This window comes from Manihot esculenta, chromosome 5 (assembly GCF_001659605.2).
Source record: "Manihot esculenta cultivar AM560-2 chromosome 5, M.esculenta_v8, whole genome shotgun sequence".
NCBI classification, from domain to species: domain Eukaryota; kingdom Viridiplantae; phylum Streptophyta; class Magnoliopsida; order Malpighiales; family Euphorbiaceae; genus Manihot; species Manihot esculenta.
In genome coordinates, this window is record NC_035165.2 from 31,145,263 (window position 1) to 31,170,034 (window position 24,772).

Consider the following 24,772-nt stretch of genomic DNA (forward strand, 5'->3'; position numbering starts at 1 on the left):
TCTTATCTATTTACAGATTTTCATTTTTTTGATAATATTTAATTACAACTTTTCATTAATTAATTAATATTATTAAGTTATTAAAAACAAAAACCCAAACCCAAACCCAAGGCACAAACAACACAAAACAAACACAACCCCACCTCCTCCCCCTTCTATTTCTCTCTTTGCTTTGGGGTTTCGTCTTCTCTCTCTCTCTCTAACAATCTCTCGCCTCTTTCTTGTTTCCTCTTCATTTCCTTCTCTACAGTCCATTCCTCGGATGTTTATGCATCTATCGCCTCTCTTTCTCTTCTTTATCAGGTTCTTTTTTAGCTCTCTCTCTCTAGATGTGTTTATCTATTTGTATCTGATCTAATTTTTTTACCATTATTTTCTACGCTTTCGAAATAGTAGCTCTGTTTGTATTAGGGATTTCGTTTCTGTTTAGTCTCCGATTCTGATTTTGTTTTTTGTTGCTGTGTCTGTGCGTGTTACGTGCGTGGGGCTTTTGGGTTGGGTGGGGTTTTGCTTTTTAGCAGTAGTAGTTGAAAATAGGGAAGTCGAGGCGTGATGGCAACGATAAGATCGAGCTTGCCGTCGAGGCTTCGGCAACTTTTTTCTGGTGAAAGCGTCATCGGCCCCTCTATAAAACTCGACTCTGAGCCTGTGAGTTCTCTTTTTTTTGGGATAATTACCTTTGTATAAAATTTTTATGGGTTTATCTTGTCTTTGTGCTGCTTTTGATTATCATGGTTTTCTAATATCGTTTACTGTTTGGTGAATCCATCAAGATTTTGTGTTGACAATTTTTTAATATAGATTACTTAGTTTTGCCACTTCCTTTTAGTAATTTGTGTTGTGATTAGTTTGATTATATGGCTTGTGTCGCAATGGTATCTATTTTGCGTTTATGAAGCAATATAGATAGACAAGATTACTTTTCTTTCCTCTTTTTGTTTGGTTGTTTGTTTTAATCTCATGGGTGTTTGACACGTATCTCTTGTTATTCTTTTGGTTGACCGTATCTCTGTTATTGTTTTTGGTAAGCATTCATATCGGAACTCGTATTTGAAGTTTATGGTGATTGTGAAATATTGCTACTTAGTCATGATTAAGTGTCAGTGTTGTCACTGATCAAATAAAAAAGACTTTACTAGTTTCTTCCCCTTACTATTTGGGCATTTGATGTGGTATCTTGTGCATGGCATCTTTTTCAAGCAATAATTCTTAAGTACTGACAATATAATATGGTTGAGAAAAATAAAGGTTATACGTTGCTAAATTTTGACACAAGTAACCATGGACGCAAGTGTTGATTGGTTTGAAGTCTCATTTGTTACCTCAAGTGGCTCCATCCTGTTTGTGTATATATTTAAGCACAAATTGAATGCTATTTTATATACATATTGTAAGGGCTCGGTCCAAACTTACCCAAATAACTTCAAACTGAAATAACTTTTGGACCTATTTTCCACTTGGTCCAAAATGATTAACCTAGTTATTTAGTAATATTAAGTTAGAATTTATATATTGCCAATTCAATTAATAATTTGCTGATGTAGGAATTTTTCTCACGTCAAGCAAGCAGGTAGCTGAATATTACACTCTCCCCTAATAAATTTGTGACGTCCTTGTCGCAACTGAACGGATGCTTGGGTATTGTGATTCGCTTGTACTTCGGGCGGCTCCATCTCGTTTCGCATGGGTAGCCCTTTTCTCGCAGGTCCACTAGTTCTGCACAATTTTTCTGGAAAGAGGTGGCTTTGATATCGATTATAATAGTCCGATTATAACAGTCCGGCTTAAACTGATCCAAATAACTTTTGACCTACTTTTCAATTAGCCCAAAATGACCCAAAATGTTAATCCAAGTTATTTAGTAATATTAAGTTAGGATTTATATATTACCAATTCAATTGGTAATTTGCCATTAAGCTGATCTGGGAATCTTTCCCACATCAAGCAGGCAGCTGAATATTACACATATATATATCTTCAGATTGATGTAGAACCCTAGGATTACAATGAATCTGAAAACCTCAATAGACAATTTAATATTAAAACACACCCTTTAGGCAAATCAAGAGTTGCTCTATTGGACTTCTAACTAACAATGTAATTAGGAATGCGGATGATGGAGCAAAAATCAAGAAAGATAACACCACAAGATTATTAACCTTGATAAGTTGTCAATTTTTTATGCAACACACAAAAATAAAAGAAAATAATTCTGCACTTTGCATTAAAAATAATGAAAGAACAAAGTTTTGGTGTCAAAATTACATAGTGGCCAGCCAAGGCAAGCAAATAACATATATATAGTGTTATAACCCTAATCCTATAAGAAAACTCTACTTAATCTTACTATTTCATGGGAACTCTTCCTAATCCTACTAGAACATGGAAATTCTGAATTCTTTCTCATGTACCCATATTGTAGAAAGCTTGGAACCAGTAATTAAAGCTTGACCTGTGTCTTACAAGAAAAATACAAGTTGCAAATTTATCAGAAAGGAACATGGATTAGAGAGGGGAAACACGGGATGCCCGTGTTTTGAAGTCTAGGCCATGTTATTTACTTTTTTTTTTCTTGCACAACTCTGTGCTTTTAGAATGGAAGACTACATTAGTTATGTAGCCAAAAATATGGGGTAGACCTACGTAGATCCTTTGCAAATTGTGTAGTGCTCTATTTGCTTCAATGAGTTGCAACTGCATCGATTAAAGTCATGAATATCTCTCCTTGCTCTCCAAACTTAGTTTTCACATTGTTCCCATTAATTCCCTCCGTCATAGCTTGCTTTGCCAAGATTTGGAGTGCAATTTTAAGCCTCTTAGTTCGAGCTATTCTCATTGGACCAAATAGCATAGTGACGTCTCCATCCATCGCATCTCCATGTGTGGCATGGTGCTTTGTGCTTGCATCATAGATGATTTGATGCTATGCGGTCCTGCTAATTTTTCAAAAACTATGTCCAACAATAGGGTTGAGCAATTGGTTGTTTTGGTTCTGATTCAAATTAAACTGGACTAGCTGGAAACTAAACTTAATCTTTAATGGAAATCAAATATAACTAAATTGAAATTTTTTTTTACTTAAACACAGATAAGCGTAGAGTCATTGCTTGATATTGTATGGTAAATAGAGGCTCTGATTTAACACATTAATGATATATTTGTCGCATCTATCATATCGTGATTTGTCACAACTTATAGCTACTATTAACATCCATAGAAATAAAAAAGAGTGGCACAAGATCAAGCTACACTCATAATCAAAAGGCCAAGACCAATAAATCCCTATGACAAATAATTGCAGTTGAGGGAGAAGCAAGGAGAAATGAGAATATGAGAGTTGAGACTGGGGGTGAGCTTATGTTGTAGTAAGATCATAGTTTAGTTAAGGCATGCCTCTGGTATGCCTCAGGCTCAAGGGTCAAAAGGCTCCAAGTCCAATCTTAATGCTTTAAGCGCCTAGGTGCTTGCCTTGTTCCAGGCGTGAGGCTTTAGGAAGGCAAACTTTTATTTCAATCTCCAACAAGTGCAGGGGGGGAAATTCTCTGTTGGTTCAGTTTTTATACTGAACTAACCAAACTGAATTCAAAATTTCAAAATTTTTCAGTTTAATTTTGTTCATCCCTAGTCTAGAAGATGCAATTTTTAGGTTTGTTATGATCAACTGTCAATTTCTTAACTTGCAGCTCTCAGGCATTTTCCATAATTGCTTTGCTAAGTTGTTCTTTTTAACTTGAGGACATATGATGTTCTTGGTTTATTCAAACGCCCCAAACTCCAAGTCTTATGCTGTTCTCTTCCCCCTTTTTTTTTAACAAGGACTGTTCAATTTTTCAGATGCACCATTTAAATTTAATGTTATGGTTTTCACTTTTGAGTTTTGAACTGTTTCAATGACTAATTAATCTATATATTTACAAATATAATTTCTTTGTTTATTAAATTTTAATATCTTGTATGTAAAAAAATAAAATAAAAAAAAGTCTCTTGTTGCCTTTTTGCTCTTATTAAATAAAAAAAAATAACACTAAGAAAGGGGAAGCTAGACAGGGAATGGTTCTTTGGGCTTTAATTTGGATTTTATTATTTTACTGCCAAATATAAGATATAATTTAATAAGCATTGAGATCAGTTTGTAAAAAATATAATTACTTGTTTATAAGCAATTATACTATTTAAGGATCAGTTTGTAAAGATATAGGGATGAGTTATAACTAAAGGGACTATTTTATTAATAAAACAAAATCTTATATAACTAAATTTAGAAATATAGGGACTAAATTATATAGTTCACTAAATTTTTAGGATTAAAATGTAATTTGCCCTAACCAAAAATTATTTTCAATTGAATTTTAAATGCCACATCAGCATCAGCATGTATTAATAGTGTAAAGGGAAAAACCCACTTTGCCAATGGCGTGAAACCACGAGATTCTTTTTGTCATAAATTAAATTATAGGACCTTATTTGAAAAAAGCGTCAAAACATAGGGTAGTTTTTGGTAATTTGCCCAAATTGTATTACTGGTTTTTATTGCAGATTTGACTATTCTTGCACCACAAAGTGATGTGCTCATTAAGGTTTTTTTTTTGTTTCTCCTTTTTGCTTCAATAGTTGTCTAAGTTATTGCCATTTTCATTTTTTTATTTGCATTAGTAATAACTTTGTTCTCTCACTTAATGGTTCTAGCTCTTGTTTCCTGGGTTATACTTGTTCTTGTCACTTTGTTCTTGTCTTTTTCTTGCAACTGATCTAATCCATTTATGGTATTGCTTAAATATACTAGTTTTCTTGTCCCACATTGCCAAGTGATGGAGGACTGAGTAAAGGAGGAGAACTAGGAAGTGAAATCAGAAAAAAAACTAGAAAGATAAATGGAGTGTCCTGCTAAATACCAGACTCTGTATCTTTCTTTTTTTTTTTTTTCTGGCAATGAAATTATGTGAATGTTCTCCACTTCAATTGTCCTTTTTTAATAATTTTTGGTGTGCAATATGCACTAACTTATAGTGATACTTGCAGCCTCCTAAAATTAAAGCATTCATTGACAAGGTGATACAGAGTCCATTGCAAGATATAGCAATACCTCTTTCTGGCTTTCGCTGGGAGTACAGTAAGGTAAAGGCACACTTTTCACTGCTGTTTGGAGTTGCCTTCCCCGCTTATCTCTCTCCCCCTGCTCCCCCCCCCCCCCCCACCTTCAAAAAAAAGAAAAAAGAGGAAAGAGAAGAAAAGAACAAAAAATCCCTCTTCTTAATTTTTTGCTGCCTTTTCTTACTTGATGCGTTAACTTGCAGGGGAATTTTCATCATTGGAGGCCGTTGTTTCTGCATTTTGATACTTACTTCAAGACATACTTGTCTACTAGGAATGATCTTCTCTTGTCAGATTCTGTTTCAGAAAATGATTCTCCATTTCCGAAGCAGGCTGTCCTTCAAATTCTACGAGTGATGCAAATAATTTTAGAGAACTGCCATGCCAAAAGTTCTTTTGATGGCATAGAGGTTTTTTTTTTTTTTTTTTTGATAGAGCCAGAGACTAACATGTCCCGTCCATTAGTGTTTAATGTTGTTATGCAATTGTCATTCCTCTAACATGTTCATATTGGTCACTTGGCTTTTTCAGCATTTCAAGCTCTTGCTAGCGTCCACAGATCCTGAGGTTCTTATAGCTACATTGGAGACGCTTTCTGCTCTTGTGAAAATTAATCCCTCTAAACTGCATGGGAGTGGGAAATTGGTTGGATGTGGCTCAGTAAACAGCTATCTTCTGTCCCTTGCACAAGGCTGGGGAAGCAAGGAGGAGGGATTGGGCTTGTATTCATGTGTTATGACAAATGAGAGAAGTCAAGAAGAAGGGTTGTGTCTATTCCCCTCAGAGGTGGAAAATGATCATGACAAGTCTCAATACCGGATTGGTTCCACCCTGTATTTTGAATTGCATGGTAGTGGTGCTGAAAGTACTAGGGAGATTAGTGACAATGCAAATTCTTCTAGCTTGAGAGTCATACACATACCAGATCTACACTTGCGCAAAGAAGATGATCTGTTATTGATGAAACAGTGCATTGAGGAGTATAATGTGCCTCCTGATCTTCGATTTTCATTGCTAACCCGAATTAGATATGCTCGGGCTTTCCGTTCTCCCAGAGTTTGCAGGATGTATAGCAGGATTTGCCTCCTCGCTTTTATTGTACTTGTTCAGTCTAGTGATGCTAATGATGAACTGACCTCTTTTTTTGCAAATGAGCCTGAGTATACAAATGAATTGATTAGGATTGTGCGATCAGAGGAAACTGTTCCTGGAACCATTAGAACTCTTGCAATGCTTGCCTTAGGAGCTCAGTTAGCTGCTTATTCAGCATCCCATGAGCGGGCACGGATTTTGAGTGGGTCTAGTATCAGTTTTGCTGTGGGTAACCGCATGATTCTCCTGAATGTGCTTCAGAGAGCTGTTTTATCATTGAGAAACTCTAATGATCCATCTTCTCTTGCCTTTGTTGAAGCACTTCTTCAGTTCTATTTGCTCCATATTGTTTCATCATCAGCTTCAGGGAGTAATGTAAGAGGTTCAGGAATGGTTCCTACTTTCTTACCTCTTTTGGAAGACTCGGAGCCTAATCACATGCACCTTGTGTATTTGGCCGTCAAAGCCCTACAGAAGCTCATGGATTACAGTAACTCAGCTGTATCCTTGCTTAGGGAATTAGGTGGAGTTGAGCTTTTGGCCCAGAGGTTACAGATAGAAGTACATAGAATTATTGGCTTGGCTGGGGAAAATGAAAATTCAATGGTCATTGCTGAATGCTCCAGATATACTGATGAGCATATCTACTGTCAAAAGAGGCTAATCAAGGTTCTTTTGAAGGCACTTGGGTCTGCTACCTATGCTCCTACAAATAATACCAGATCCTTAAATTCCCATGACAGTTCTTTACCTTCTACTTTGTCACTGATATATGGGAATGCAGACAAATTTGGGGGTGACATCTATTATTCAGCTGTGACTGTTATGAGTGAAATAATCCACAAGGACCCAACTTGTTTCCCCGCATTGCATGAGATGGGCCTTCCAGATGCATTTTTATCCTCGGTGGTAGCTGGACTACTTCCTTCTTCTAAGGCTCTTACTTGTGTTCCAAATGGTCTTGGTGCCATATGTCTTAATGCCAAAGGCTTAGAAGCCGTCAAAGAAACTTCAGCATTGCATTTTCTTGTTGACATCTTCACCAGCAAGAAATATGTTTTGGCCATGAATGAAGCCATTGTTCCTTTGGCAAATGCTGTTGAAGAGCTTTTGCGACATGTTTCTTCATTGAGAGGCACCAGCGTTGATATAATTATTGAAATTATTGATAGAATTGCTTCCTTTGGGGATAACAGTTTTGCTGGGTCCTCTGGAAAAATTAGTGGAAATACTGAAATGGAAATGGATTCTGCAGACAAGGAAAATGATGAGCACTGTTGTTTAGTTGATGAGGGTGATTTGGGTGCGGAGGGGGTCAGCAATGAGCAGTTTATTCAGTTGTGCATCTTTCATTTGATGGTTCTGCTTCACAGAACGATGGAAAATTCAGAAACATGTCGGTTATTTGTGGAGAAGTTGGGAATTGAATCATTACTGAAACTTCTATTACGGCCAAGTATTGTCCAGTCGTCTGAAGGGATGTCTATTGCTTTACATAGCACGATGGTTTTCAAGGGTTTTACTCAACACCACTCTGCAACTCTGGCACGTGCATTCTGTTCTTCTCTTAGGGACCATCTAAAGAAAGCTTTGACTGGACTTGGTGCGAATTCTGGTTCTTTTTTGCTGGACCCGAGGATAACACCAGATGGTGAAATATTTTCTTCACTGTTCCTTGTTGAGTTCCTTCTGTTTCTTGCTGCCTCAAAAGACAACCGCTGGGTAACTGCTCTGCTTACAGAATTTGGAAATGGTAGTAAAGATGTTTTGGAGGATATTGGTAGTGTGCATCGTGAGGTTCTTTGGCAGATTGCTTTACTTGAAGATGCAAAGCTTGAGGTTGAGGAGGATGGAACGGGCTCAGGTTCTGGTTCTGGTTCGGAGTTGCAACAGTCTGAACTGAATGCAAATGAGACTGAAGAGCAGCGATTTAATTCCCTTAGGCAGTTCCTTGATCCATTATTGAGGAGGAGGACATCAGGCTGGAGTATTGAATCTCAGTTTTTTGACCTCATAAACCTTTACCGTGATCTTGGAGGTGCTATTTGGGTTCCACAAAGATCGAGTGCAGATAGTCCTTCAAACCGCTTTGGATCCATTCATCATTCACATCATTCTGAAACTTCAGATGCTGCTGGGACTTCCAGTAAAAAGGAATATGACAAGCAGAGGTCCTATTATACTTCTTGCTGTGACATGGTGAGGTCACTCTCTTTTCATATTACGCGTCTGTTTCAGGAGTTGGGAAAGGCAATGTTACTTCCTTCTCGACGGCGAGATGATACTGTGAATGTTTCACCTTCTTCCAAAGTAGTAGCTGGAACTTTTGCTTCCATTTCTCTGGGTCATATGAATTTTGGTGGTCATGCAAGTCCTGGATCAGAGATATCTATATCAACAAAATGTCGCTACTTTGGCAAGGTTATTGATTTCATTGATGGCATTCTACTGGATAGACCAGATTCTTGTAATCCAATATTGTTAAATTGCTTATATGGACATGGAGTTGTTCAATCGGTTTTGACCACATTTGAAGCCACCAGTCAATTGCTCTTTGCAGTTAATAGGGCCCCTGCATCGCCCATGGAAACTGATGATGAGAATGTAAAACAGAATGATAAGGAAGATGCAGATCATTCCTGGATTTATGGTCCCTTAGCTAGCTATGGTAAACTTATGGATCATCTAGTGACATCGTCATTTATATTGTCTCCATTTACGAAGCACTTGCTTGCACAACCTTTGGCAAACGGAGCCTTACCTTTTCCTCGGGATGCTGAGACATTTGTTAAAGTGCTCCAGTCTATGGTTCTGAAGGCAGTGCTTCCTGTTTGGACTCACCCTCAGTTGACTGATTGCAGTAGTGATTTCATTAGTACATTTCTTTCTATAATAAGGCATGTTTATTCAGGAGTGGAAGTGAAAAATGTGAATAACACCCCCAGTGCTCGTATTACTGGCCCTCCCCCAAATGAAACAGCTATTTCAACAATTGTGGAAATGGGTTTTTCCAGGTCTAGGGCAGAAGAGGCTTTAAGGCAAGTTGGATCAAATAGTGTGGAATTGGCAATGGAGTGGTTATTTTCCCACCCTGAGGAAACTCAAGAAGATGATGAGCTTGCGCGTGCACTTGCCATGTCGCTGGGGAACTCAGAATCAGATACAAAGGAAGATGATGTAAATGCCAATGGTCAACAGCTTGAAGAAGAGATGGTCCAACTTCCTCCAGTTGATGAGCTGTTATCAACATGCGTAAAGCTTTTGCAAGTGAAAGAGCCTCTTGCTTTTCCAGTTCATGATCTTCTTGTGTTGATTTGCTCTCAAAGTGATGGCCAATATAGGTCTACTGTCATCTCGTTTATTCTTGACCAAGTGAAGGATCGAAACCTGACTTCTGATGGCAGAAATAGTACCATGTTGTCTGCTCTTTTCCATGTCCTTGCCTTGATTCTTCATGAAGATGCACTAGCCCGAGATATTGCTTTAAAGGATGGTCTGGTAAAAATTGTGTCTGATTTACTTGCGCAATGGAATAATGCTTTGGTGGACAAAGAGAATCATCAGGTTCCCAAATGGGTAACAACAGCTTTTCTTGCTATTGATCGCCTACTTCAGGTGGATCAGAAACTGAATTCTGAAATTTTTGAGCGATTGAAAAGCGATGACATAAGCAGTAAGCAAACCTCAATCAGTATTGATGAGGACAAGCAAAACAGACTGCAGTCTGCATTGAGATCACCTACAGAGAAAATAGAGGCTGAAGAGCAGAAGAGACTCATTCGGATTGCTTGCCATTGTATCAAGAAGCAGCTTCCATCTGAGACAATGCATGCTGTTCTGCAGTTATGTTCCACTCTCACCAGAAGTCATTTCATTGCTGTTTGTTTTCTTGAAGCTGAGGGTGTAAGTTCACTGTTGAATTTGCCAACAAGTAGCCTTTTTCCTGGATTTGACAATATTGCTGCTACTATCATTCGACATGTCCTTGAAGATCCCCAAACTCTTCAGCAAGCAATGGAATCTGAGATAAAGCACAGCCTTGTGGCTGCTGCGAATAGGCATTCAAATGGAAGGGTCACTCCACGCAATTTCCTTTTAAATTTAAGTTCTGTCATTTCCCGTGATCCAATGATCTTTATACAGGCTGCAAAATCTGTATGCCAAGTTGAGATGGTAGGTGACAGGCCTTACATTGTGTTGCTGAAGGATCGTGAGAAAGATAAAAGCAAAGAGAAAGACAAGGAGAAGGACAAAGCACTGGAAAAAGATAAATTGCACACAAATGATGGGAAGGCTACCTTGGGCAATACAAACACACTGGTCTCAGGAAATGTGCATGGAAAACTTCATGATTTGAATTCAAAGAGTGCTAAAGTACACCGAAAATCTCCTCAGAGCTTTATAACTGTGATTGAGCTTCTTTTGGATGTGGTCAGTAGCTTTGTGCCTCCCTCAAAAGATGATGCTGTGGTAGGTGCATCATCAACTGACATGGATGTTGATTTTGCTGCAATCAAGGGAAAAGGAAAAGCCATAGCCACTGTTCCTGAAGATAATGAAACCAGTAGTCAGGAAGCTTCTGCAGTGCTTGCAAAAATTGTATTTATCCTGAAGCTTTTGACAGAGATAGTGTTAATGTATTCTTCATCTGTTCATGTGCTACTTAGAAGAGATGCTGAAGTTAGTAGTTGCAGGGTTCCACATGTAAGGGGTTCTACTGGTTTGTGTACTGGAGGAATATTTCACCATATTCTTCACAAGTTTATTCCTTATTCTCGAATTCTGAAAAAAGAAAGGAAGTTAGATGGTGACTGGAGGCATAAACTGGCAACAAGGGCAAGCCAGCTTTTGGTGGCATCTTGTGTTCGCTCTACTGAGGCCAGAAAGAGGGTGTTCACAGACATCAGTTGCATTTTCAGTGACTTTGTTGATTCATGCAATGTTTCCAGGCCCCCAACTATTGATATGCAGACTTACATTGATCTGCTCAATGATGTACTTGCTGCCCGTACACCTACTGGTTCGTACATTTCGCCAGAAGCTTCGGCCACTTTTATTGATGTTGGTCTGGTTAAGTCTTTGACTCGAACCCTTGAGGTGTTGGATATGGATCATTCTGACTCCCCTAAACTTGTAACTGCACTCATCAAAGCTTTGGAGTTGGTGACCAAGGAACATGTTAACACAGTGGAGTCTAATACTGGGAAGAGTGAGAATTCAACAAAACCTCCTGTGCAAAGTCAATTAGGTAGAGCGGAGAATATTGTCGATATATCCCAATCAACAGAAACTGTGCCCCAATCTAATCACGATTCTGTGTCAGTTGACCATGTCGAACCATTTAATGAGGTGCAAAATTTTGGTCGATCTGAAGCTGTTGCAGATGATATGGAACATGACCAAGATCTTGATGGTGGTTTTGCCCCTGCTAATGAGGATGACTATATGCAGGAAACTTCTGAGGAAATAAGGGGTCTTGAAAATGGCATGGATACTGTTGGAATACGATTTGAAATACAGCCTCATGGACAAGAAACTCTAGATGAAGATGAGATGTCTGGGGATGATGGTGATGAAGCAGATGAGGATGAGGACGATGATGAGGACGATGAAGATGATGAAGAGCATAATGATCTAGAAGAGGATGAAGTGCATCACTTGCCACATCCTGACACTGATCAAGATGATCATGATATTGATGATGATGAGTTTGAAGAAGAACTATTGGAGGAGGAGGATGAAGATGAGGAGGAAGATGAGGATGGGGTTATACTACGGCTGGAGGAGGGGATCAATGGGATAAATGTTTTTGATCATATTGAAGTTTTTGGTAGAGAACATAGTTCCCCAAATGAAACTCTTCATGTGATGCCAGTTGAAGTTTTTGGTTCTAGACGTCAGGGCCGAACTACATCCATTTACAGTCTCCTTGGTAGAAGTGGGGACAGTGCTGCTCCCTCACGCCATCCCCTTCTAGTTGGTCCTTCCACATTGCACTCAGCCTCTGGAAGACAATCAGGTGAGTTCCTTTGCTAGTTGGTTTTTTTGCCGCTTTGGTTTTACTATTTATGCTTGGTATGCTCGACATTCCCACCTGATTGCATATTTGGATTTTAATGTTGACATGATATTCTCACACCATCTTGTCTTTCTATGCAGATAATGCTCGTGATGTGGTCTTGTCAGATAGGAATTTGGAGAGTACTTCATCTCAGCTTGATAGTATCTTCCGTTCACTAAGGAATGGGCGTCATGCACACCGTATGAACTTGTGGAGTGATGATAACCCGCAAAGTGGTGGATCTAGTGCATCTGTACCTCAAGGCCTTGAGGAGTTGCTTGTTACTCAGTTGAGGCGACCAGCTCCTGAGAAGTCCTCTGATCAGAATACATCAACAGCAGAACCTAAAAGCAATGGCGAGGCTGGTCAGTTACCTGGACCAGGTGCAGCACAGCCTGATACACCTGTGGAAAACAATGTGAACAATGGGAGCAGCAATGTACCTCCTCTCTCTTCTGTAGCAGTGGGCAGATCTGGCAATATTGAAATGAGACCAGTAATAAGTGATTCTCATTCTCATTCACAGTCTGTTGAAATGCAGTTTGAACAGAATGATGCTACAGTCCGAGATGTTGAAGCTGTTAGTCAAGAAAGTAGTGGGAGTGGGGCAACTTTGGGGGAAAGCCTTCGGAGCCTAGATGTTGAAATTGGAAGTGCTGATGGCCATGATGATGGTGGAGAAAGACAAGGTTCAGCAGATAGAATGCATTTGGATTCACAGGCAAGTCGGATGAGAAGAACTAATGTTTCTTTTGGGAATGCCACAGCTGTAAGTGGGAGAGATGCATCACTTCATAGTGTTACTGAAGTCTCGGAAAATTCTAGTAGAGAAGCAGAACAAGATGGTCCAGCAGTGGAGCAGCAAATCAGTGGTGAGGCTGGTTCTGGATCAATTGATCCAGCATTCTTGGATGCCCTTCCAGAGGAGTTGCGAGCAGAAGTTCTTTCTGCTCAACAGGGTCAAGTGGCCCAACCTTCAAATGCTGAACCACAAAACACTGGGGATATTGATCCAGAATTCCTTGCAGCCCTTCCTCCGGACATTCGAGCAGAGGTTTTAGCACAACAGCAAGCACAAAGGCTTCATCAGTCTCATGAACTGGAAGGTCAACCAGTTGAAATGGACACAGTTTCCATAATAGCAACATTTCCTTCAGATTTGCGTGAAGAGGTACGTTCTTCATTGTGCTGTGGATGTATGAATTAGCAACATTTAACTTCAAGGTATCTTATTATTTCTGCTCTCAGGTTCTCCTAACATCATCTGATGCTATACTTGCGAATCTCACACCTGCTCTTGTTGCGGAGGCTAACATGTTACGTGAAAGATTTGCACATCGCTATCATAATCGTACACTCTTTGGTATGTATCCCAGAAGTCGCAGGGGTGAGTCTTCTCGGCGAGGTGAGGGTATTGGATACAGCCTGGAGAGAGCTGGGGTTGCCTCACGTAGGTCTATGACTGCTAAGCTTGTTGAAGCTGATGGATCTCCTTTAGTCGAGACAGAATCTCTTCAAGCAATGATACGGGTGCTACGCATTGTTCAGGTATTGGTAAACTAAATTCTGTGTTTTTTTTTTCTCTCTTTTTTCTTCCCCTTGTGCTGTCTCCTGATCAAGGTACTGATGAAATTATGATACTGCAGCCCTTGTACAAAGGTCCTCTGCAGAGGCTTCTCTTGAATTTATGTGCTCATGGTGAAACAAGAACTGCTTTGGTAAAAATCCTCATGGACATGTTGATGCTCGATACAAAGCCTGCCAATTATTTAAATGCTTCTGAGCCATCATATCGGCTCTATGCTTGCCAAAGCAATGTCATGTATTCTCGTCCTCAATCATTTGATGGTAAAGTATAGAATAATTTTTTTAACATCTTTTAGTTGCTAGTTATAACTATAAGAAAAAATTCTGAAAATTTATAATGGGCAATACTCACGTACTGCTGATAGTACTAAGTTGAGTTTCTTTCATCTCAAGGAAGTGAAAATCAGTTTGACATTATTCTAAATCTACAATGATCTTTTTTATCTGTGAAGTTCTATTATTTATGGAACCCTTTAGAAGGTGATAATTTATCTTCAACGGTGTTTAGGTCTGAATATTAGTCCTCTCAAAAATACATTTTTATAACAACATTGGTGTGAGAAGTTTGGTGATATTTGAGGAATTGGTTTGTTTTCTAGCAGTATTTACCAATCTTCTATCTTATATTGTTTGCTTTGTAGGGGTCCCACCGTTGGTATCTCGGCGTGTCCTCGAGACACTGACTTACTTGGCTCGCAATCATCCCTATGTGGCAAAAATTTTGCTGCAGTTTAGGCTCCCTCTCTCTGCATTGCAGCAGCATGAGAAAAATTTTGATCAATCACGTGGTAAAGCCGTGATGATGGTGGAAGAGTATGGAACAGATGTAAAACAGTTTCATGAAGGACATATATCCATTGCCTTGCTTTTGAGTCTTTTGAACCAACCTCTTTATTCAAGGAGCATAGCACACCTTGAGCAGGTGATTGTTTCCCAGTTGCTGTTTCGGTTTGCGAGATGTCCTTTCTTTCTTGTCCTCTCATTTCTCGTTCTATATGCAGCTGCTCAACTTGTTAGAGGTAATCATTGACAGTGCTGAGTGCAAGCCAAGTTTGTCTGATAAATCTGGGGCTGCCATTGAGCAACCATCTGCTCCCCAGAATTCCTCATCAGATTCTAAAACAAATATGGAAGTTGGCAGTGCTTCTTCTGGGGTTGCTGCTTCATCGTCCGTAGCCATTGATTCCTCCAAAACCATGGCTCCTGGTGCAAATAATGAGTGTGATGCTCAAAGTGTTCTACTGAACCTGCCACAAGCAGAACTTCGACTTCTTTGCTCGTTCCTTGCACGGGAAGGGTATGATGTAGTTTTAGACATGTGGTCAATACTTTGTGTACTGTTGTATACCTGTATCTCATTATTTATTAATTTCTTTCTTTTGTTCTGTTATTCTTATGGAATCTTATGTTTCTTGCCTATACATTTATTATCTTTGTCCATGTTTTTACTTTAAAAGTGTATGCAGGAAGATTTCAAGTGGTACTTTTTACCTGTACAATATCTTTAGTAACTGGTTTTGCTTCATTGATGCTAGTATTATTATTTTGCAGTCTTAGAATCTTCTCTCATGCTTGATCTGATGCTCTGTTTTCCCTCCAGTCTGTCAGATAATGCTTATACTCTTGTAGCGGAGGTAATGAAGAAGCTGGTGGCAATTGCCCCAACTCACTGTCATCTGTTTATTACTGAGCTAGCAGATGCTGTACAGAATCTGACTAAATCTGCTATGGATGAGCTCCGCCTGTTCGGTGAAGAAGTGAAAGCACTCCTTAGGACAACATCTTCTGATGGAGCTGCTATTTTAAGAGTTCTGCAGGCGTTAAGCTGTCTTGTTGCCTCACTAGTGGAGAAAGAGAAGGACCAGCTCCTTCCTGAGAAAGAGCAAAGTGCTGCTCTTTCTCAATTGTGCAATATCAATGGAGTGTTAGAGCCTTTGTGGCTGGAGCTGAGCACTTGCATAAGCAAAGTAGAGAGCTACTCAGATTCTGTACCTGATTTACTACTTCCTAGAACTTCCACATCAAAACCATCTGGTGTAACACCTCCGCTCCCTGCAGGCTCTCAGAACATCTTACCTTACATCGAGTCCTTCTTTGTAATGTGTGAAAAGTTGCAGCCTGCACAACCGGGTTCCAGTCATGACTATGGAGCAGTTTCTGAAGTTGAAGATGTGAGCACATCTGCCCAGCAGAGAACTTCTGTCCCTGTTTTGAAAGTTGATGAGAAACATGTTGCATTTGTCAAATTTTCTGAGAAACATAGAAAGCTCCTTAATGCTTTCATTCGCCAAAATCCTGGGTTGCTGGAGAAGTCCTTCTCACTCATGCTGAAGGTTCCCCGCTTTGTTGATTTTGACAATAAACGCGCTCACTTCAGATCAAAAATAAAGCATCAGCATGATCACCATCAAAGTCCTTTGAGAATTTCTGTGAGAAGAGCTTACATTCTCGAAGATTCATATAACCAACTACGCATGAGGTCAACCCAAGATTTGAAAGGGAGGCTGACTGTTCATTTTCAAGGAGAGGAAGGTATTGATGCTGGTGGACTTACAAGGGAATGGTATCAGTTGTTGTCCAGGGTTATTTTTGATAAGGGAGCACTACTTTTTACAACAGTAGGGAATGAATCTACTTTTCAGCCTAACCCCAACTCGGTGTACCAAACAGAACACTTGTCATACTTCAAATTCGTAGGGAGAGTTGTAAGTATCATTTTCTATAGATGCTGTTATTTCTTTGAGTTAATGCATTTTTATTATTGATTCATGTCCATCTTCTGTAGGTGGGGAAAGCACTTTTTGATGGGCAACTGTTGGATGTTCATTTCACTAGATCTTTCTACAAGCATATTTTAGGAGTTAAAGTTACATATCATGACATTGAAGCTATCGATCCTGATTACTTTAAAAACCTAAAGTGGATGCTGGAGGTATGCTGCGTGGTCTTATTTATCAGCTCTTTCATTTCAGTTGAACTTATCCAATAATGGCATTGCTTTATGGTTAATATTTTTTTTTTTGAGATTTTGCAGAATGATATAAGTGATGTTCTGGACCTTACTTTCAGTATTGATGCTGATGAGGAAAAGCTCATACTGTATGAACGGACTGAAGTAATGATCTTACCTTGCGCGTTTATTTTCCTATTGTTTCCTATCTTTATTTAATTATTTCTGGTGAATATCATAATGCAGGTAACTGATCATGAACTGATTCCTGGTGGACGTAACATTAAAGTTACTGAGGAAAACAAGCACCAATATGTTGATTTAGTTGCAGAGCATCGGTTGACAACTGCTATCCGTCCTCAAATAAATGCCTTTTTGGAGGGATTCAACGAATTAATTCATAGGGAATTGATATCTATATTTAATGACAAGGAATTAGAATTGTTGATAAGCGGACTTCCAGATATTGATTGTGAGTTCCTTTCAGTTTTCCTTGCATGTTGCAGGATTTTGTGATTTCCTTTCTTAATAATTGGTATCCCATAATGTATTTCAGTGGATGACATGAGGGCAAATACTGAGTATTCCGGATACAGTGCTGCATCCCCTGTCATACAGTGGTTTTGGGAGGTTGTTCAAGGATTCAGCAAAGAGGATAAGGCTCGCCTTCTACAGTTTGTGACTGGCACCTCGAAGGTATTTTACTTTTGTTGGATCCTTATTGTATATGTATGCCTGATCAGTAATAACCGATTTCCTAGGTCATTGACCTTGTGCTAAAAATGTACCCACTAAAACTATTGAGGAAATTAAGATCCATTTTTTTTATAAAGAAAATTACCATGCTGATGCTGTTTCTTCACTTTTGTAGTCCATGTAGTTTATTTTGTGGACTGCTCTGGTGGTTTTGGTGAGAAACTAGTGTCTAATTCCCGCACTTCCTAAATTGTTCCAGGTGCCTCTAGAAGGCTTCAGTGCACTTCAAGGGATCTCTGGTTCACAAAAGTTCCAAATACACAAGGCATATGGAAGCCCTGATCACTTGCCCACTGCTCATACTTGGTAATCTAATTTTCTGATTGCTTATTATTTGTTCAAGTACATTGATTTATCTTTCCAACATACAACTCATATGAATGATGTTGCAGTTTCAATCAGTTGGATTTACCAGAGTATCCTTCCAAACAACATCTAGAAGAGAGATTGCTGCTTGCCATTCATGAAGCCAATGAAGGTTTTGGTTTTGGTTGATTTTTGGTGGGGGAATAGTTATGTAGATAAATATAAAATACATCACAGGCCTTAACATGCTTATATCAGATGCTGAGTTGTTAATATATTGTACAGTCCAATATTGGATTTGGGAAATGCTTCTGGCAGTTTTTAAATTTGCCAATCTGTGATTTTGATTTTCCCATTTTTGAGAATTATTTCGAACGACGGCGACAGCTTCGGTTTTTTATCGGCCTCCCAAGTCCACGAGTCGTAGCTGGAGCTTGGTACGCAAACAAGAAGCAGACACATATAATAAAGTTAAAACATATTTGGGTTGAATTTGGGCTAAAATTAATCAAAACTTAATAAATAGCCCGAAGTTCCTTTTTTTTAAAATTTATTTAAGGGGAAATAATTTTTAAAAAATAAATTATGAATATAAATTAATTAAATTCTTTTAAATAACAAAATAAACTTACTAAAACCTTATATAAAATAAAAAAAAAACATCAATCAATATTTTTTTTTTCTGTCCGGATCGGTCCAGTCCGTACGGGTTTAATTCCAAACGGATAGAGTAAAAAAATCTCATTTTAAAAATGAACCTAAAATTTTTTGTTCAAATTCAAAAAAGTATAAGCAATTCTACACTATCAAATTCAAATCTGTTTTGCCAATACTACTCAAACACTCGCATCTTGTATTTATTTATAAATGCATGAATTCGATTCACAAACTCATAATATAAATACATAATAAATTCACATAAAATTTTATATATTTTTACATTATTTACGTTACGTGTCCACCTGGTATATATATACCAGCCTATATCAATGCATTACTGATATGCCCTTTCAAAGGGCTTCTCTTGACAATTAACATGTCAGCATAGTTCAGAGACAGAAATCACTTGATGACTTGCCTTTTCCTTCAGCTTCTAACATAACCAGTCCTCAACTAAACTATATTTTCACCCTTTGATTTCATTACATTCTTCTAGAGTTTCCTCCTTTCTACTTGGAAATGGGAAGGCAAGTCGAAGCTAAACTTATCGTCTGCAGTATATTCTTCCTTCAGCATCATCCTTGATGATGTTTTGAAGACCACTGGGAAAATCACAAGGCCATAACACTACATCACTTTTCTGCAAAGCCATTTTTGAGAGGTAGTCAGCAGCTTTATTCGTTTCTCTCCATGAATGAGATACTTGGTAGCTGTCGAACTTCTTTAGAAGTAGCCAAATTTGCTTCAAGCATTTTTCGGCTTTTCTTCTGTGAGATTGCTCCCCGTTAATGGTCTTTACGACACTCAGAGAGTCGGACTCAACCCACACTGCTTTAATCCCAAGGCCAGAGGCAAGAACAAGACCTCTCCATACAGCAGAAAGTTCAACCAAGAAAACATCATCCAGAGGAGCTTTAGACACAAAACCACATATTGCATCACCTCTGTAATCACGGAGCAAACCGCCAAAACGGGCATTTTCTCGATCTAAAGATCCATCAGTATTTAATTTAATACATCCAACTTTTGGATTTTCCCATTTACACCATCTGATTGATTTGACAGGATTTACAAGTCTACTCAACTTTCCCAGATTGACCAAGTTCTCAACCAAAACCATCCTTTGGTTTCTATATGCCATATAAAATGGACTGTATGTTAAGTTGGATGCCATTTCTTCAGCTCTCACTTCTTCTTTCTTGGCCTTATGCTTCTTACCTCGCAGGTGTTTATTTAAGCATTTTTCATTGGTAGTGCTTACCAGACAAAGCGAGCAACTCCACTCCCTTTGTACTTTCTTTGAAATAATTGGCGTTTGATCACTGTCTACATTGTCATAATTAGGCTTGAAAGTTCCCTGCCAAAGATAAATATCAAAGAAAACATTCACAAATAAGTATTTACTCTCTAACTTGGCCTTGTTCGACAATACTAGCTGTTAGCTATTTTAGTAGCCGGTAGTTGTTTTAGGAGTGATCATTCAAACGTTATAAGAAGTAACTTTTCATAATGTGTTTTGACTTAGTCACAATATTAAACACTACCTTCAAAATTATTTCCAAACAAAGTATTAAGACTGCATTCAAAACTGTCATTAGTTTATATGTCAATTCCTCTAATAAACCAAATACACTAAGAAGGCAAAAAGATATTACATGATGTAAATACAAGCTTGAACCCATGTGATGAAGTACCTGGAAAATAACAGGTTTCTGCTGTTCTTCTTGTCCTTTGACAGTTCTGTTTTTATCAATCTCATCGACAAAGTTGTTCAGCCCATTGAATGGGAAATTTTTTCTCACTGGAATGAACAAGATGTTCCATATCAAACAGAATATCTCTGAAACTTTAAATGGATGAGTTCTCACAAAACACTTGTAGACATAAGAAGCACCACCAAAATAAGGTACCACCAACAAGACAGTCACTGTCCCCTTCACATAAGGCCAGTAAGGAAGCCTGTCAATAAAGAACATGAAAATAAGGCTCATTAAAGGATTCCTTAATCGGTACAAATGCAGCCAAGATATTGACCACATGTAACAGAATTGAATGTCGTCCAAGAATTCATATAGTCGACCCCAACTCGTTTAGGATTAAGCCTTAGTTGTTGTTGTGCATCAAAGCAATTGATTGTACTATGTGCAAGCTTCTTAGTGATTGCTAAAGATGTTTGATCCAGCAATCCAACTCAACAACTTATTTTGAGTTTAATCCCAATAGTAAGTTAAATGCCCAATATCAAGCACTGAACTCATTTAATCTACTTCTTTAAAACTCAATTATAATTACAAAATGAATAGACTTTAATCCCTAGGGTTCTAAATTTTTAACCAAGCATGATGAATAATAGAATCAAGTATTGAGATATAATGTAATTCCATCCTCAACCCAAAATTGGGCATTTCAAAAGCAGGATTCAGATATGAAGTCAAAGAATGAAACAACTCTAAATTACCATAGGAGAAGCTTTGCAAGTGCATTCTCCAAAATAGCCAAAAGAGCAAAAAGAACCCAGAAAGTCAGACATTTCTGACTTTTAGCCTGCGAATCACTCTCTATTGCCCAATATGAAGCATACCTACAACCAAAAGAAAACTTTCAAATTTGAAACAAAAAAAAAAAAAAAAAAATCAAGAAAAATTAATATTTACTCCTTGTAGCATAGAAAAATTCATTACCCGGTTGGTTTTCAAAATCATTAAAACTTTGCTGAGAAATTAAAAAATCTATTGCTTAGCATGCGCAAAAATCTAAAGACTTGATCTTTAACACTAAAAAGGAATTTTTCTTTCAAAATTGCCCTTCTCTTTGTTTAGTGAACACCAAAATAATTGACTGCATTTCTTCGACCCTTATGAGCTAAAATTTACAGTAGACTTTTTAAACATTCAAAATGTTTTTATACGGACTGAGCAGTAATTTAAAAAAAAAAAAAAAAAGAAAAATTCATGGAAAGAGTTACTTACAAGGGACAGAGCAAAGTAAAAGAAGGCCTGCAATCCACAAAGAACGAACAAAATTAACAGAAAAGAGTTGCCAGATCTTAACAGATCAATCAAACAAACAGATGGTCGAGCATGGAAAGGAAAAGAAAAGAAAAAGGAAAGAAAACAGACATACCAAGAAAGAACATTGAAGAGTTGAGCAGACAAAAACTGGAGGAGAACTCTCCAAGGCATCTCTTAACATGTGTCGCAGGTGCAATTTTTTCCTCTGGGTATTGGGTGTTCGGAAGCTGGCCGTAGGAACAGTGGGAAGACGAAGAGGAAGAAGACTTCGGGAGTCAATGTCGCAATCAATGGGATGTCAAGAATTGGGTGAGATTCGGACGGTCTAGTGTAAAATTGAAAATAAAAACGTTAGTATTTATAAAAATTAAATTAAATTAATTTTAATTAAAAATTAAAATAAAATAAATTAATTTAATTCGAATTAATTAATTTAAATTTTTAATAAATTTTTTATTTTATTTTTAATATTTTAAAATTTACTTAAAATATTTTAATTTTAATTATAATATAATTTTTTTATATTATTAAAATCATATATTATTATAATTAATTAGTTCAATTTAATTTTTTTAATTCAAATTGAATTAAATTAAAATTAATTTTTAAAATTAAAATAAATAATTAATTAAATTTAAATTTTAAATTAAAATTAATTTTTTTAATTTAAACTAAATAGGACAAACCCCTAGCGTTAACGGTTCCCAAGTCCGAAGACCGGTACTGTCTTTCCTCTTTAAGCTCTCCTTGTCGCATTAGCCCTTTTCTTTATTAATACGACAATAAAAGTGTATATAATTTGAAAATAATACATATCGTCATTTTATTATTCACTTAGTCTCCTAATTTTTATTTATTTTATTTTTTTATATATATTCTTTCATTTTATTATTTTTATTTATTTATTTAAAAATAATTTTTTATTAATTATTTAATTATATTTATTTTAAAAATATTAAATTTTATTAAAAATTAAGAGATATTTTAAAAAAATTTTAAAAATAAAATAAAATAAAATTATAATAGTCAATTTATATGTTATTATAATATAAAAAATAAAATAAATAATAATTTTAAGATAATTAAAAAAGGAAATAAAAATAAAAATTATGGGACGAGAGTATTAAAAAAAATATTTTTTTATTAACTTTTTAATTATATTCATATTAAATTTTATTAGATATTAAAAATATTTAGAATTTTTTTTTAAAAAATAAGATAAAATTAAATATAATAAAATTATTAATTTATATATTATTATAGTGCAGAAAAAAGTGAATAATAAATTTAGAATTATCAAAAAATAAAATATAACAAAAAGTATAAAAAGAAAAAATATTAAAATAATGTTTAAAAAGTTTATTTGTTTTATTAATTTAGCTAAAATAAATTGGAATTTAATAATTAAAATTATATTTTTATAAAATTTAATTTTAATTAATTTAATATAATTTTATTGAATATAAATTTATTAAATCTATATTTAATTTTATTTAAGTATAAATAATGCATTAATAAATATTTTATCTTTAAAATAAATAATGTGTTTGTCTCTTTCTAAATTTAAATATTTCATTTGTACCTTAAAAAGTAGACGTTGCATTATATTTACATTAAAATTATGTAATATATCTAAAAAATATAAAAATTATGTATATAAAATCGAATTTACTGCTTTTATTTGGTAGGAATAAAGATGACTTTTGATTCAATATAATTATTGATAAAAAAATTTATTTCACCCGATATTTAATATATAAATTCAAGCTCTTTATAGATTTATTTTTATAATTAATAGTGGTTTTGTAAGCATACAAAATTGGTAAGTAATAAAATAATAATTTTATAAATAATTATCACTACAAAAATTTATCAAAATAATAATAAATATTAATAATAAATTAATTTCATTATTAAATTTATTACTAATTCGCGTGTTTATATATCTACACAAATCTCCATATTTTTTTGTTCTCTTATATTCTCTTCTCATTCCTTTATTTTTTTTTTATCTTATTTTCTTCTCCTTATTATTGACTCTAATTTTCTTTTATTTTATTTAATTTAATCAGAAAATTTAATTAACAAAAAATATTTTCTCAATTTTTTAATATTTAAAACACAAAAAAAAATTAAGTTAATAAAAAATATTTTACTCATTATTAATTACAAATTAAAAAATAGATTTAATAGAAAAGTAGAACTTTCTTTTGCATAAATAGAAATCACACAATCTTTTTTGATAATATTAGAAAATATTAATTAAAAACAAATAGAATGTTCATATAACTTCCACATTTTACATCTACATTTTTCCAAAATAATACTGCAATTCGCAATGTAATTAATTACAAAAACTACAAACTTGATATAAAAAAATATATAATATATTTTTTCATAATACTAAAAATATTATTTAAAAAAATATCAAATTAGTTAATTATGAAAAATATTAAATTAACAAAATAAAAAAAATCTCTTTGCGTAAATAAAAAAATAAACAATTTTTTTTATGAATACTATAACAAGTATTGATTAAGTAAAATACTAAATAATAGACATCTAATATGTGGCGGAGCCAGAAGCTTCCATTTGGTAGGGCACCGGCTGCGCCTGGCACCTTCATCTCCCTTCAAAATATTTTCCGGTCGCTGGTACGGCACGTGCCCTTTGCCGTACCTTCCTTCCGCCCCTGCATCTAATTACATTTTATATTTAAAATTTATAATTTTAATTAAATTTAAAAATTTTATAGAAATCACACACAATCTTTTTTGATAATATAAGAAAATATTAATTAAAAACAAATAGAATGTTCATATAACTTCTTATACAACTTCCACATTTTACGACTACATTTTTCCAAAATAATACTTCAATTCGAAATGTAATTAATTACAAAAACTACAAACTTGATATAAAAAAATATATATAATATATTTTTTCATAATACTAAAAATATTATTTTAAAAAAATCAAATTAGTTAATTATGAAAAAATTAAATTAACAAAATAAAAAAATCTCTTTGCGTAAATAAAAAATAAACAATTTTTTTTATGAATACTATAACAAGTATTGATTAAGTAAAATATTAAATAATAGGCATCTAATCTGTGGTAGAGTCAGGAACTTTTCTTTAGTCGGGTACCGGCTGCGCCGCTGCGGCACCTTCATCCCCTTTCAAAACATTTTTCGGTCACCGGTACGGCACGTGCCCCCTTGCCGTACCTTCCCACCGCATCTGCATCTAATTACAT

General features: G+C 35.8%; 2 protein-coding genes across 4 annotated transcripts; one reads left to right on the forward strand and one right to left on the reverse strand.

Moving 5' to 3' along the window:
• Positions 1-164: 164 nt before the first annotated feature.
• Positions 165-18,149, forward strand: LOC110615443 (E3 ubiquitin-protein ligase UPL2). 3 transcript variants are annotated; one of them, XM_043957129.1, is made up of 17 exons: positions 165-303; positions 522-648; positions 5,020-5,115; positions 5,295-5,501; positions 5,623-12,202; positions 12,343-13,415; positions 13,493-13,792; positions 13,891-14,092; positions 14,473-14,753; positions 14,833-15,128; positions 15,432-16,536; positions 16,617-16,763; positions 16,866-16,946; positions 17,028-17,253; positions 17,338-17,477; positions 17,737-17,843; positions 17,930-18,149. In XM_043957129.1, exons 2-17 carry the CDS (start codon positions 553-555, stop codon positions 18,030-18,032), a joined length of 11,040 nt encoding a protein of 3,679 aa, XP_043813064.1. In that variant the 5' UTR covers positions 165-303; positions 522-552; the 3' UTR covers positions 18,033-18,149. The 3 variants fall into 3 exon arrangements, with proteins under 3 accessions (XP_043813064.1, XP_043813066.1, XP_043813065.1); XM_043957130.1 differs by having other exon boundaries at positions 166-303; positions 519-648; XM_043957131.1 differs by lacking the exons at positions 16,617-16,763; positions 16,866-16,946; positions 17,028-17,253; ... (1 more) ...; positions 17,737-17,843; positions 17,930-18,149 and having other exon boundaries at positions 15,383-15,525.
• A 587-nt stretch (positions 18,150-18,736) lies between these two features.
• Positions 18,737-21,840, reverse strand: LOC110616199. The gene is made up of 5 exons (XM_021758545.2): positions 21,627-21,840; positions 21,473-21,499; positions 20,962-21,084; positions 20,198-20,462; positions 18,737-19,860 (listed from the first exon to the last, which is right to left on the reverse strand). Exons 1-5 carry the CDS (start codon positions 21,683-21,685, stop codon positions 19,048-19,050), a joined length of 1,287 nt encoding a protein of 428 aa, XP_021614237.1. The 5' UTR covers positions 21,686-21,840; the 3' UTR covers positions 18,737-19,047.
• Positions 21,841-24,772: the final 2,932 nt, after the last annotated feature.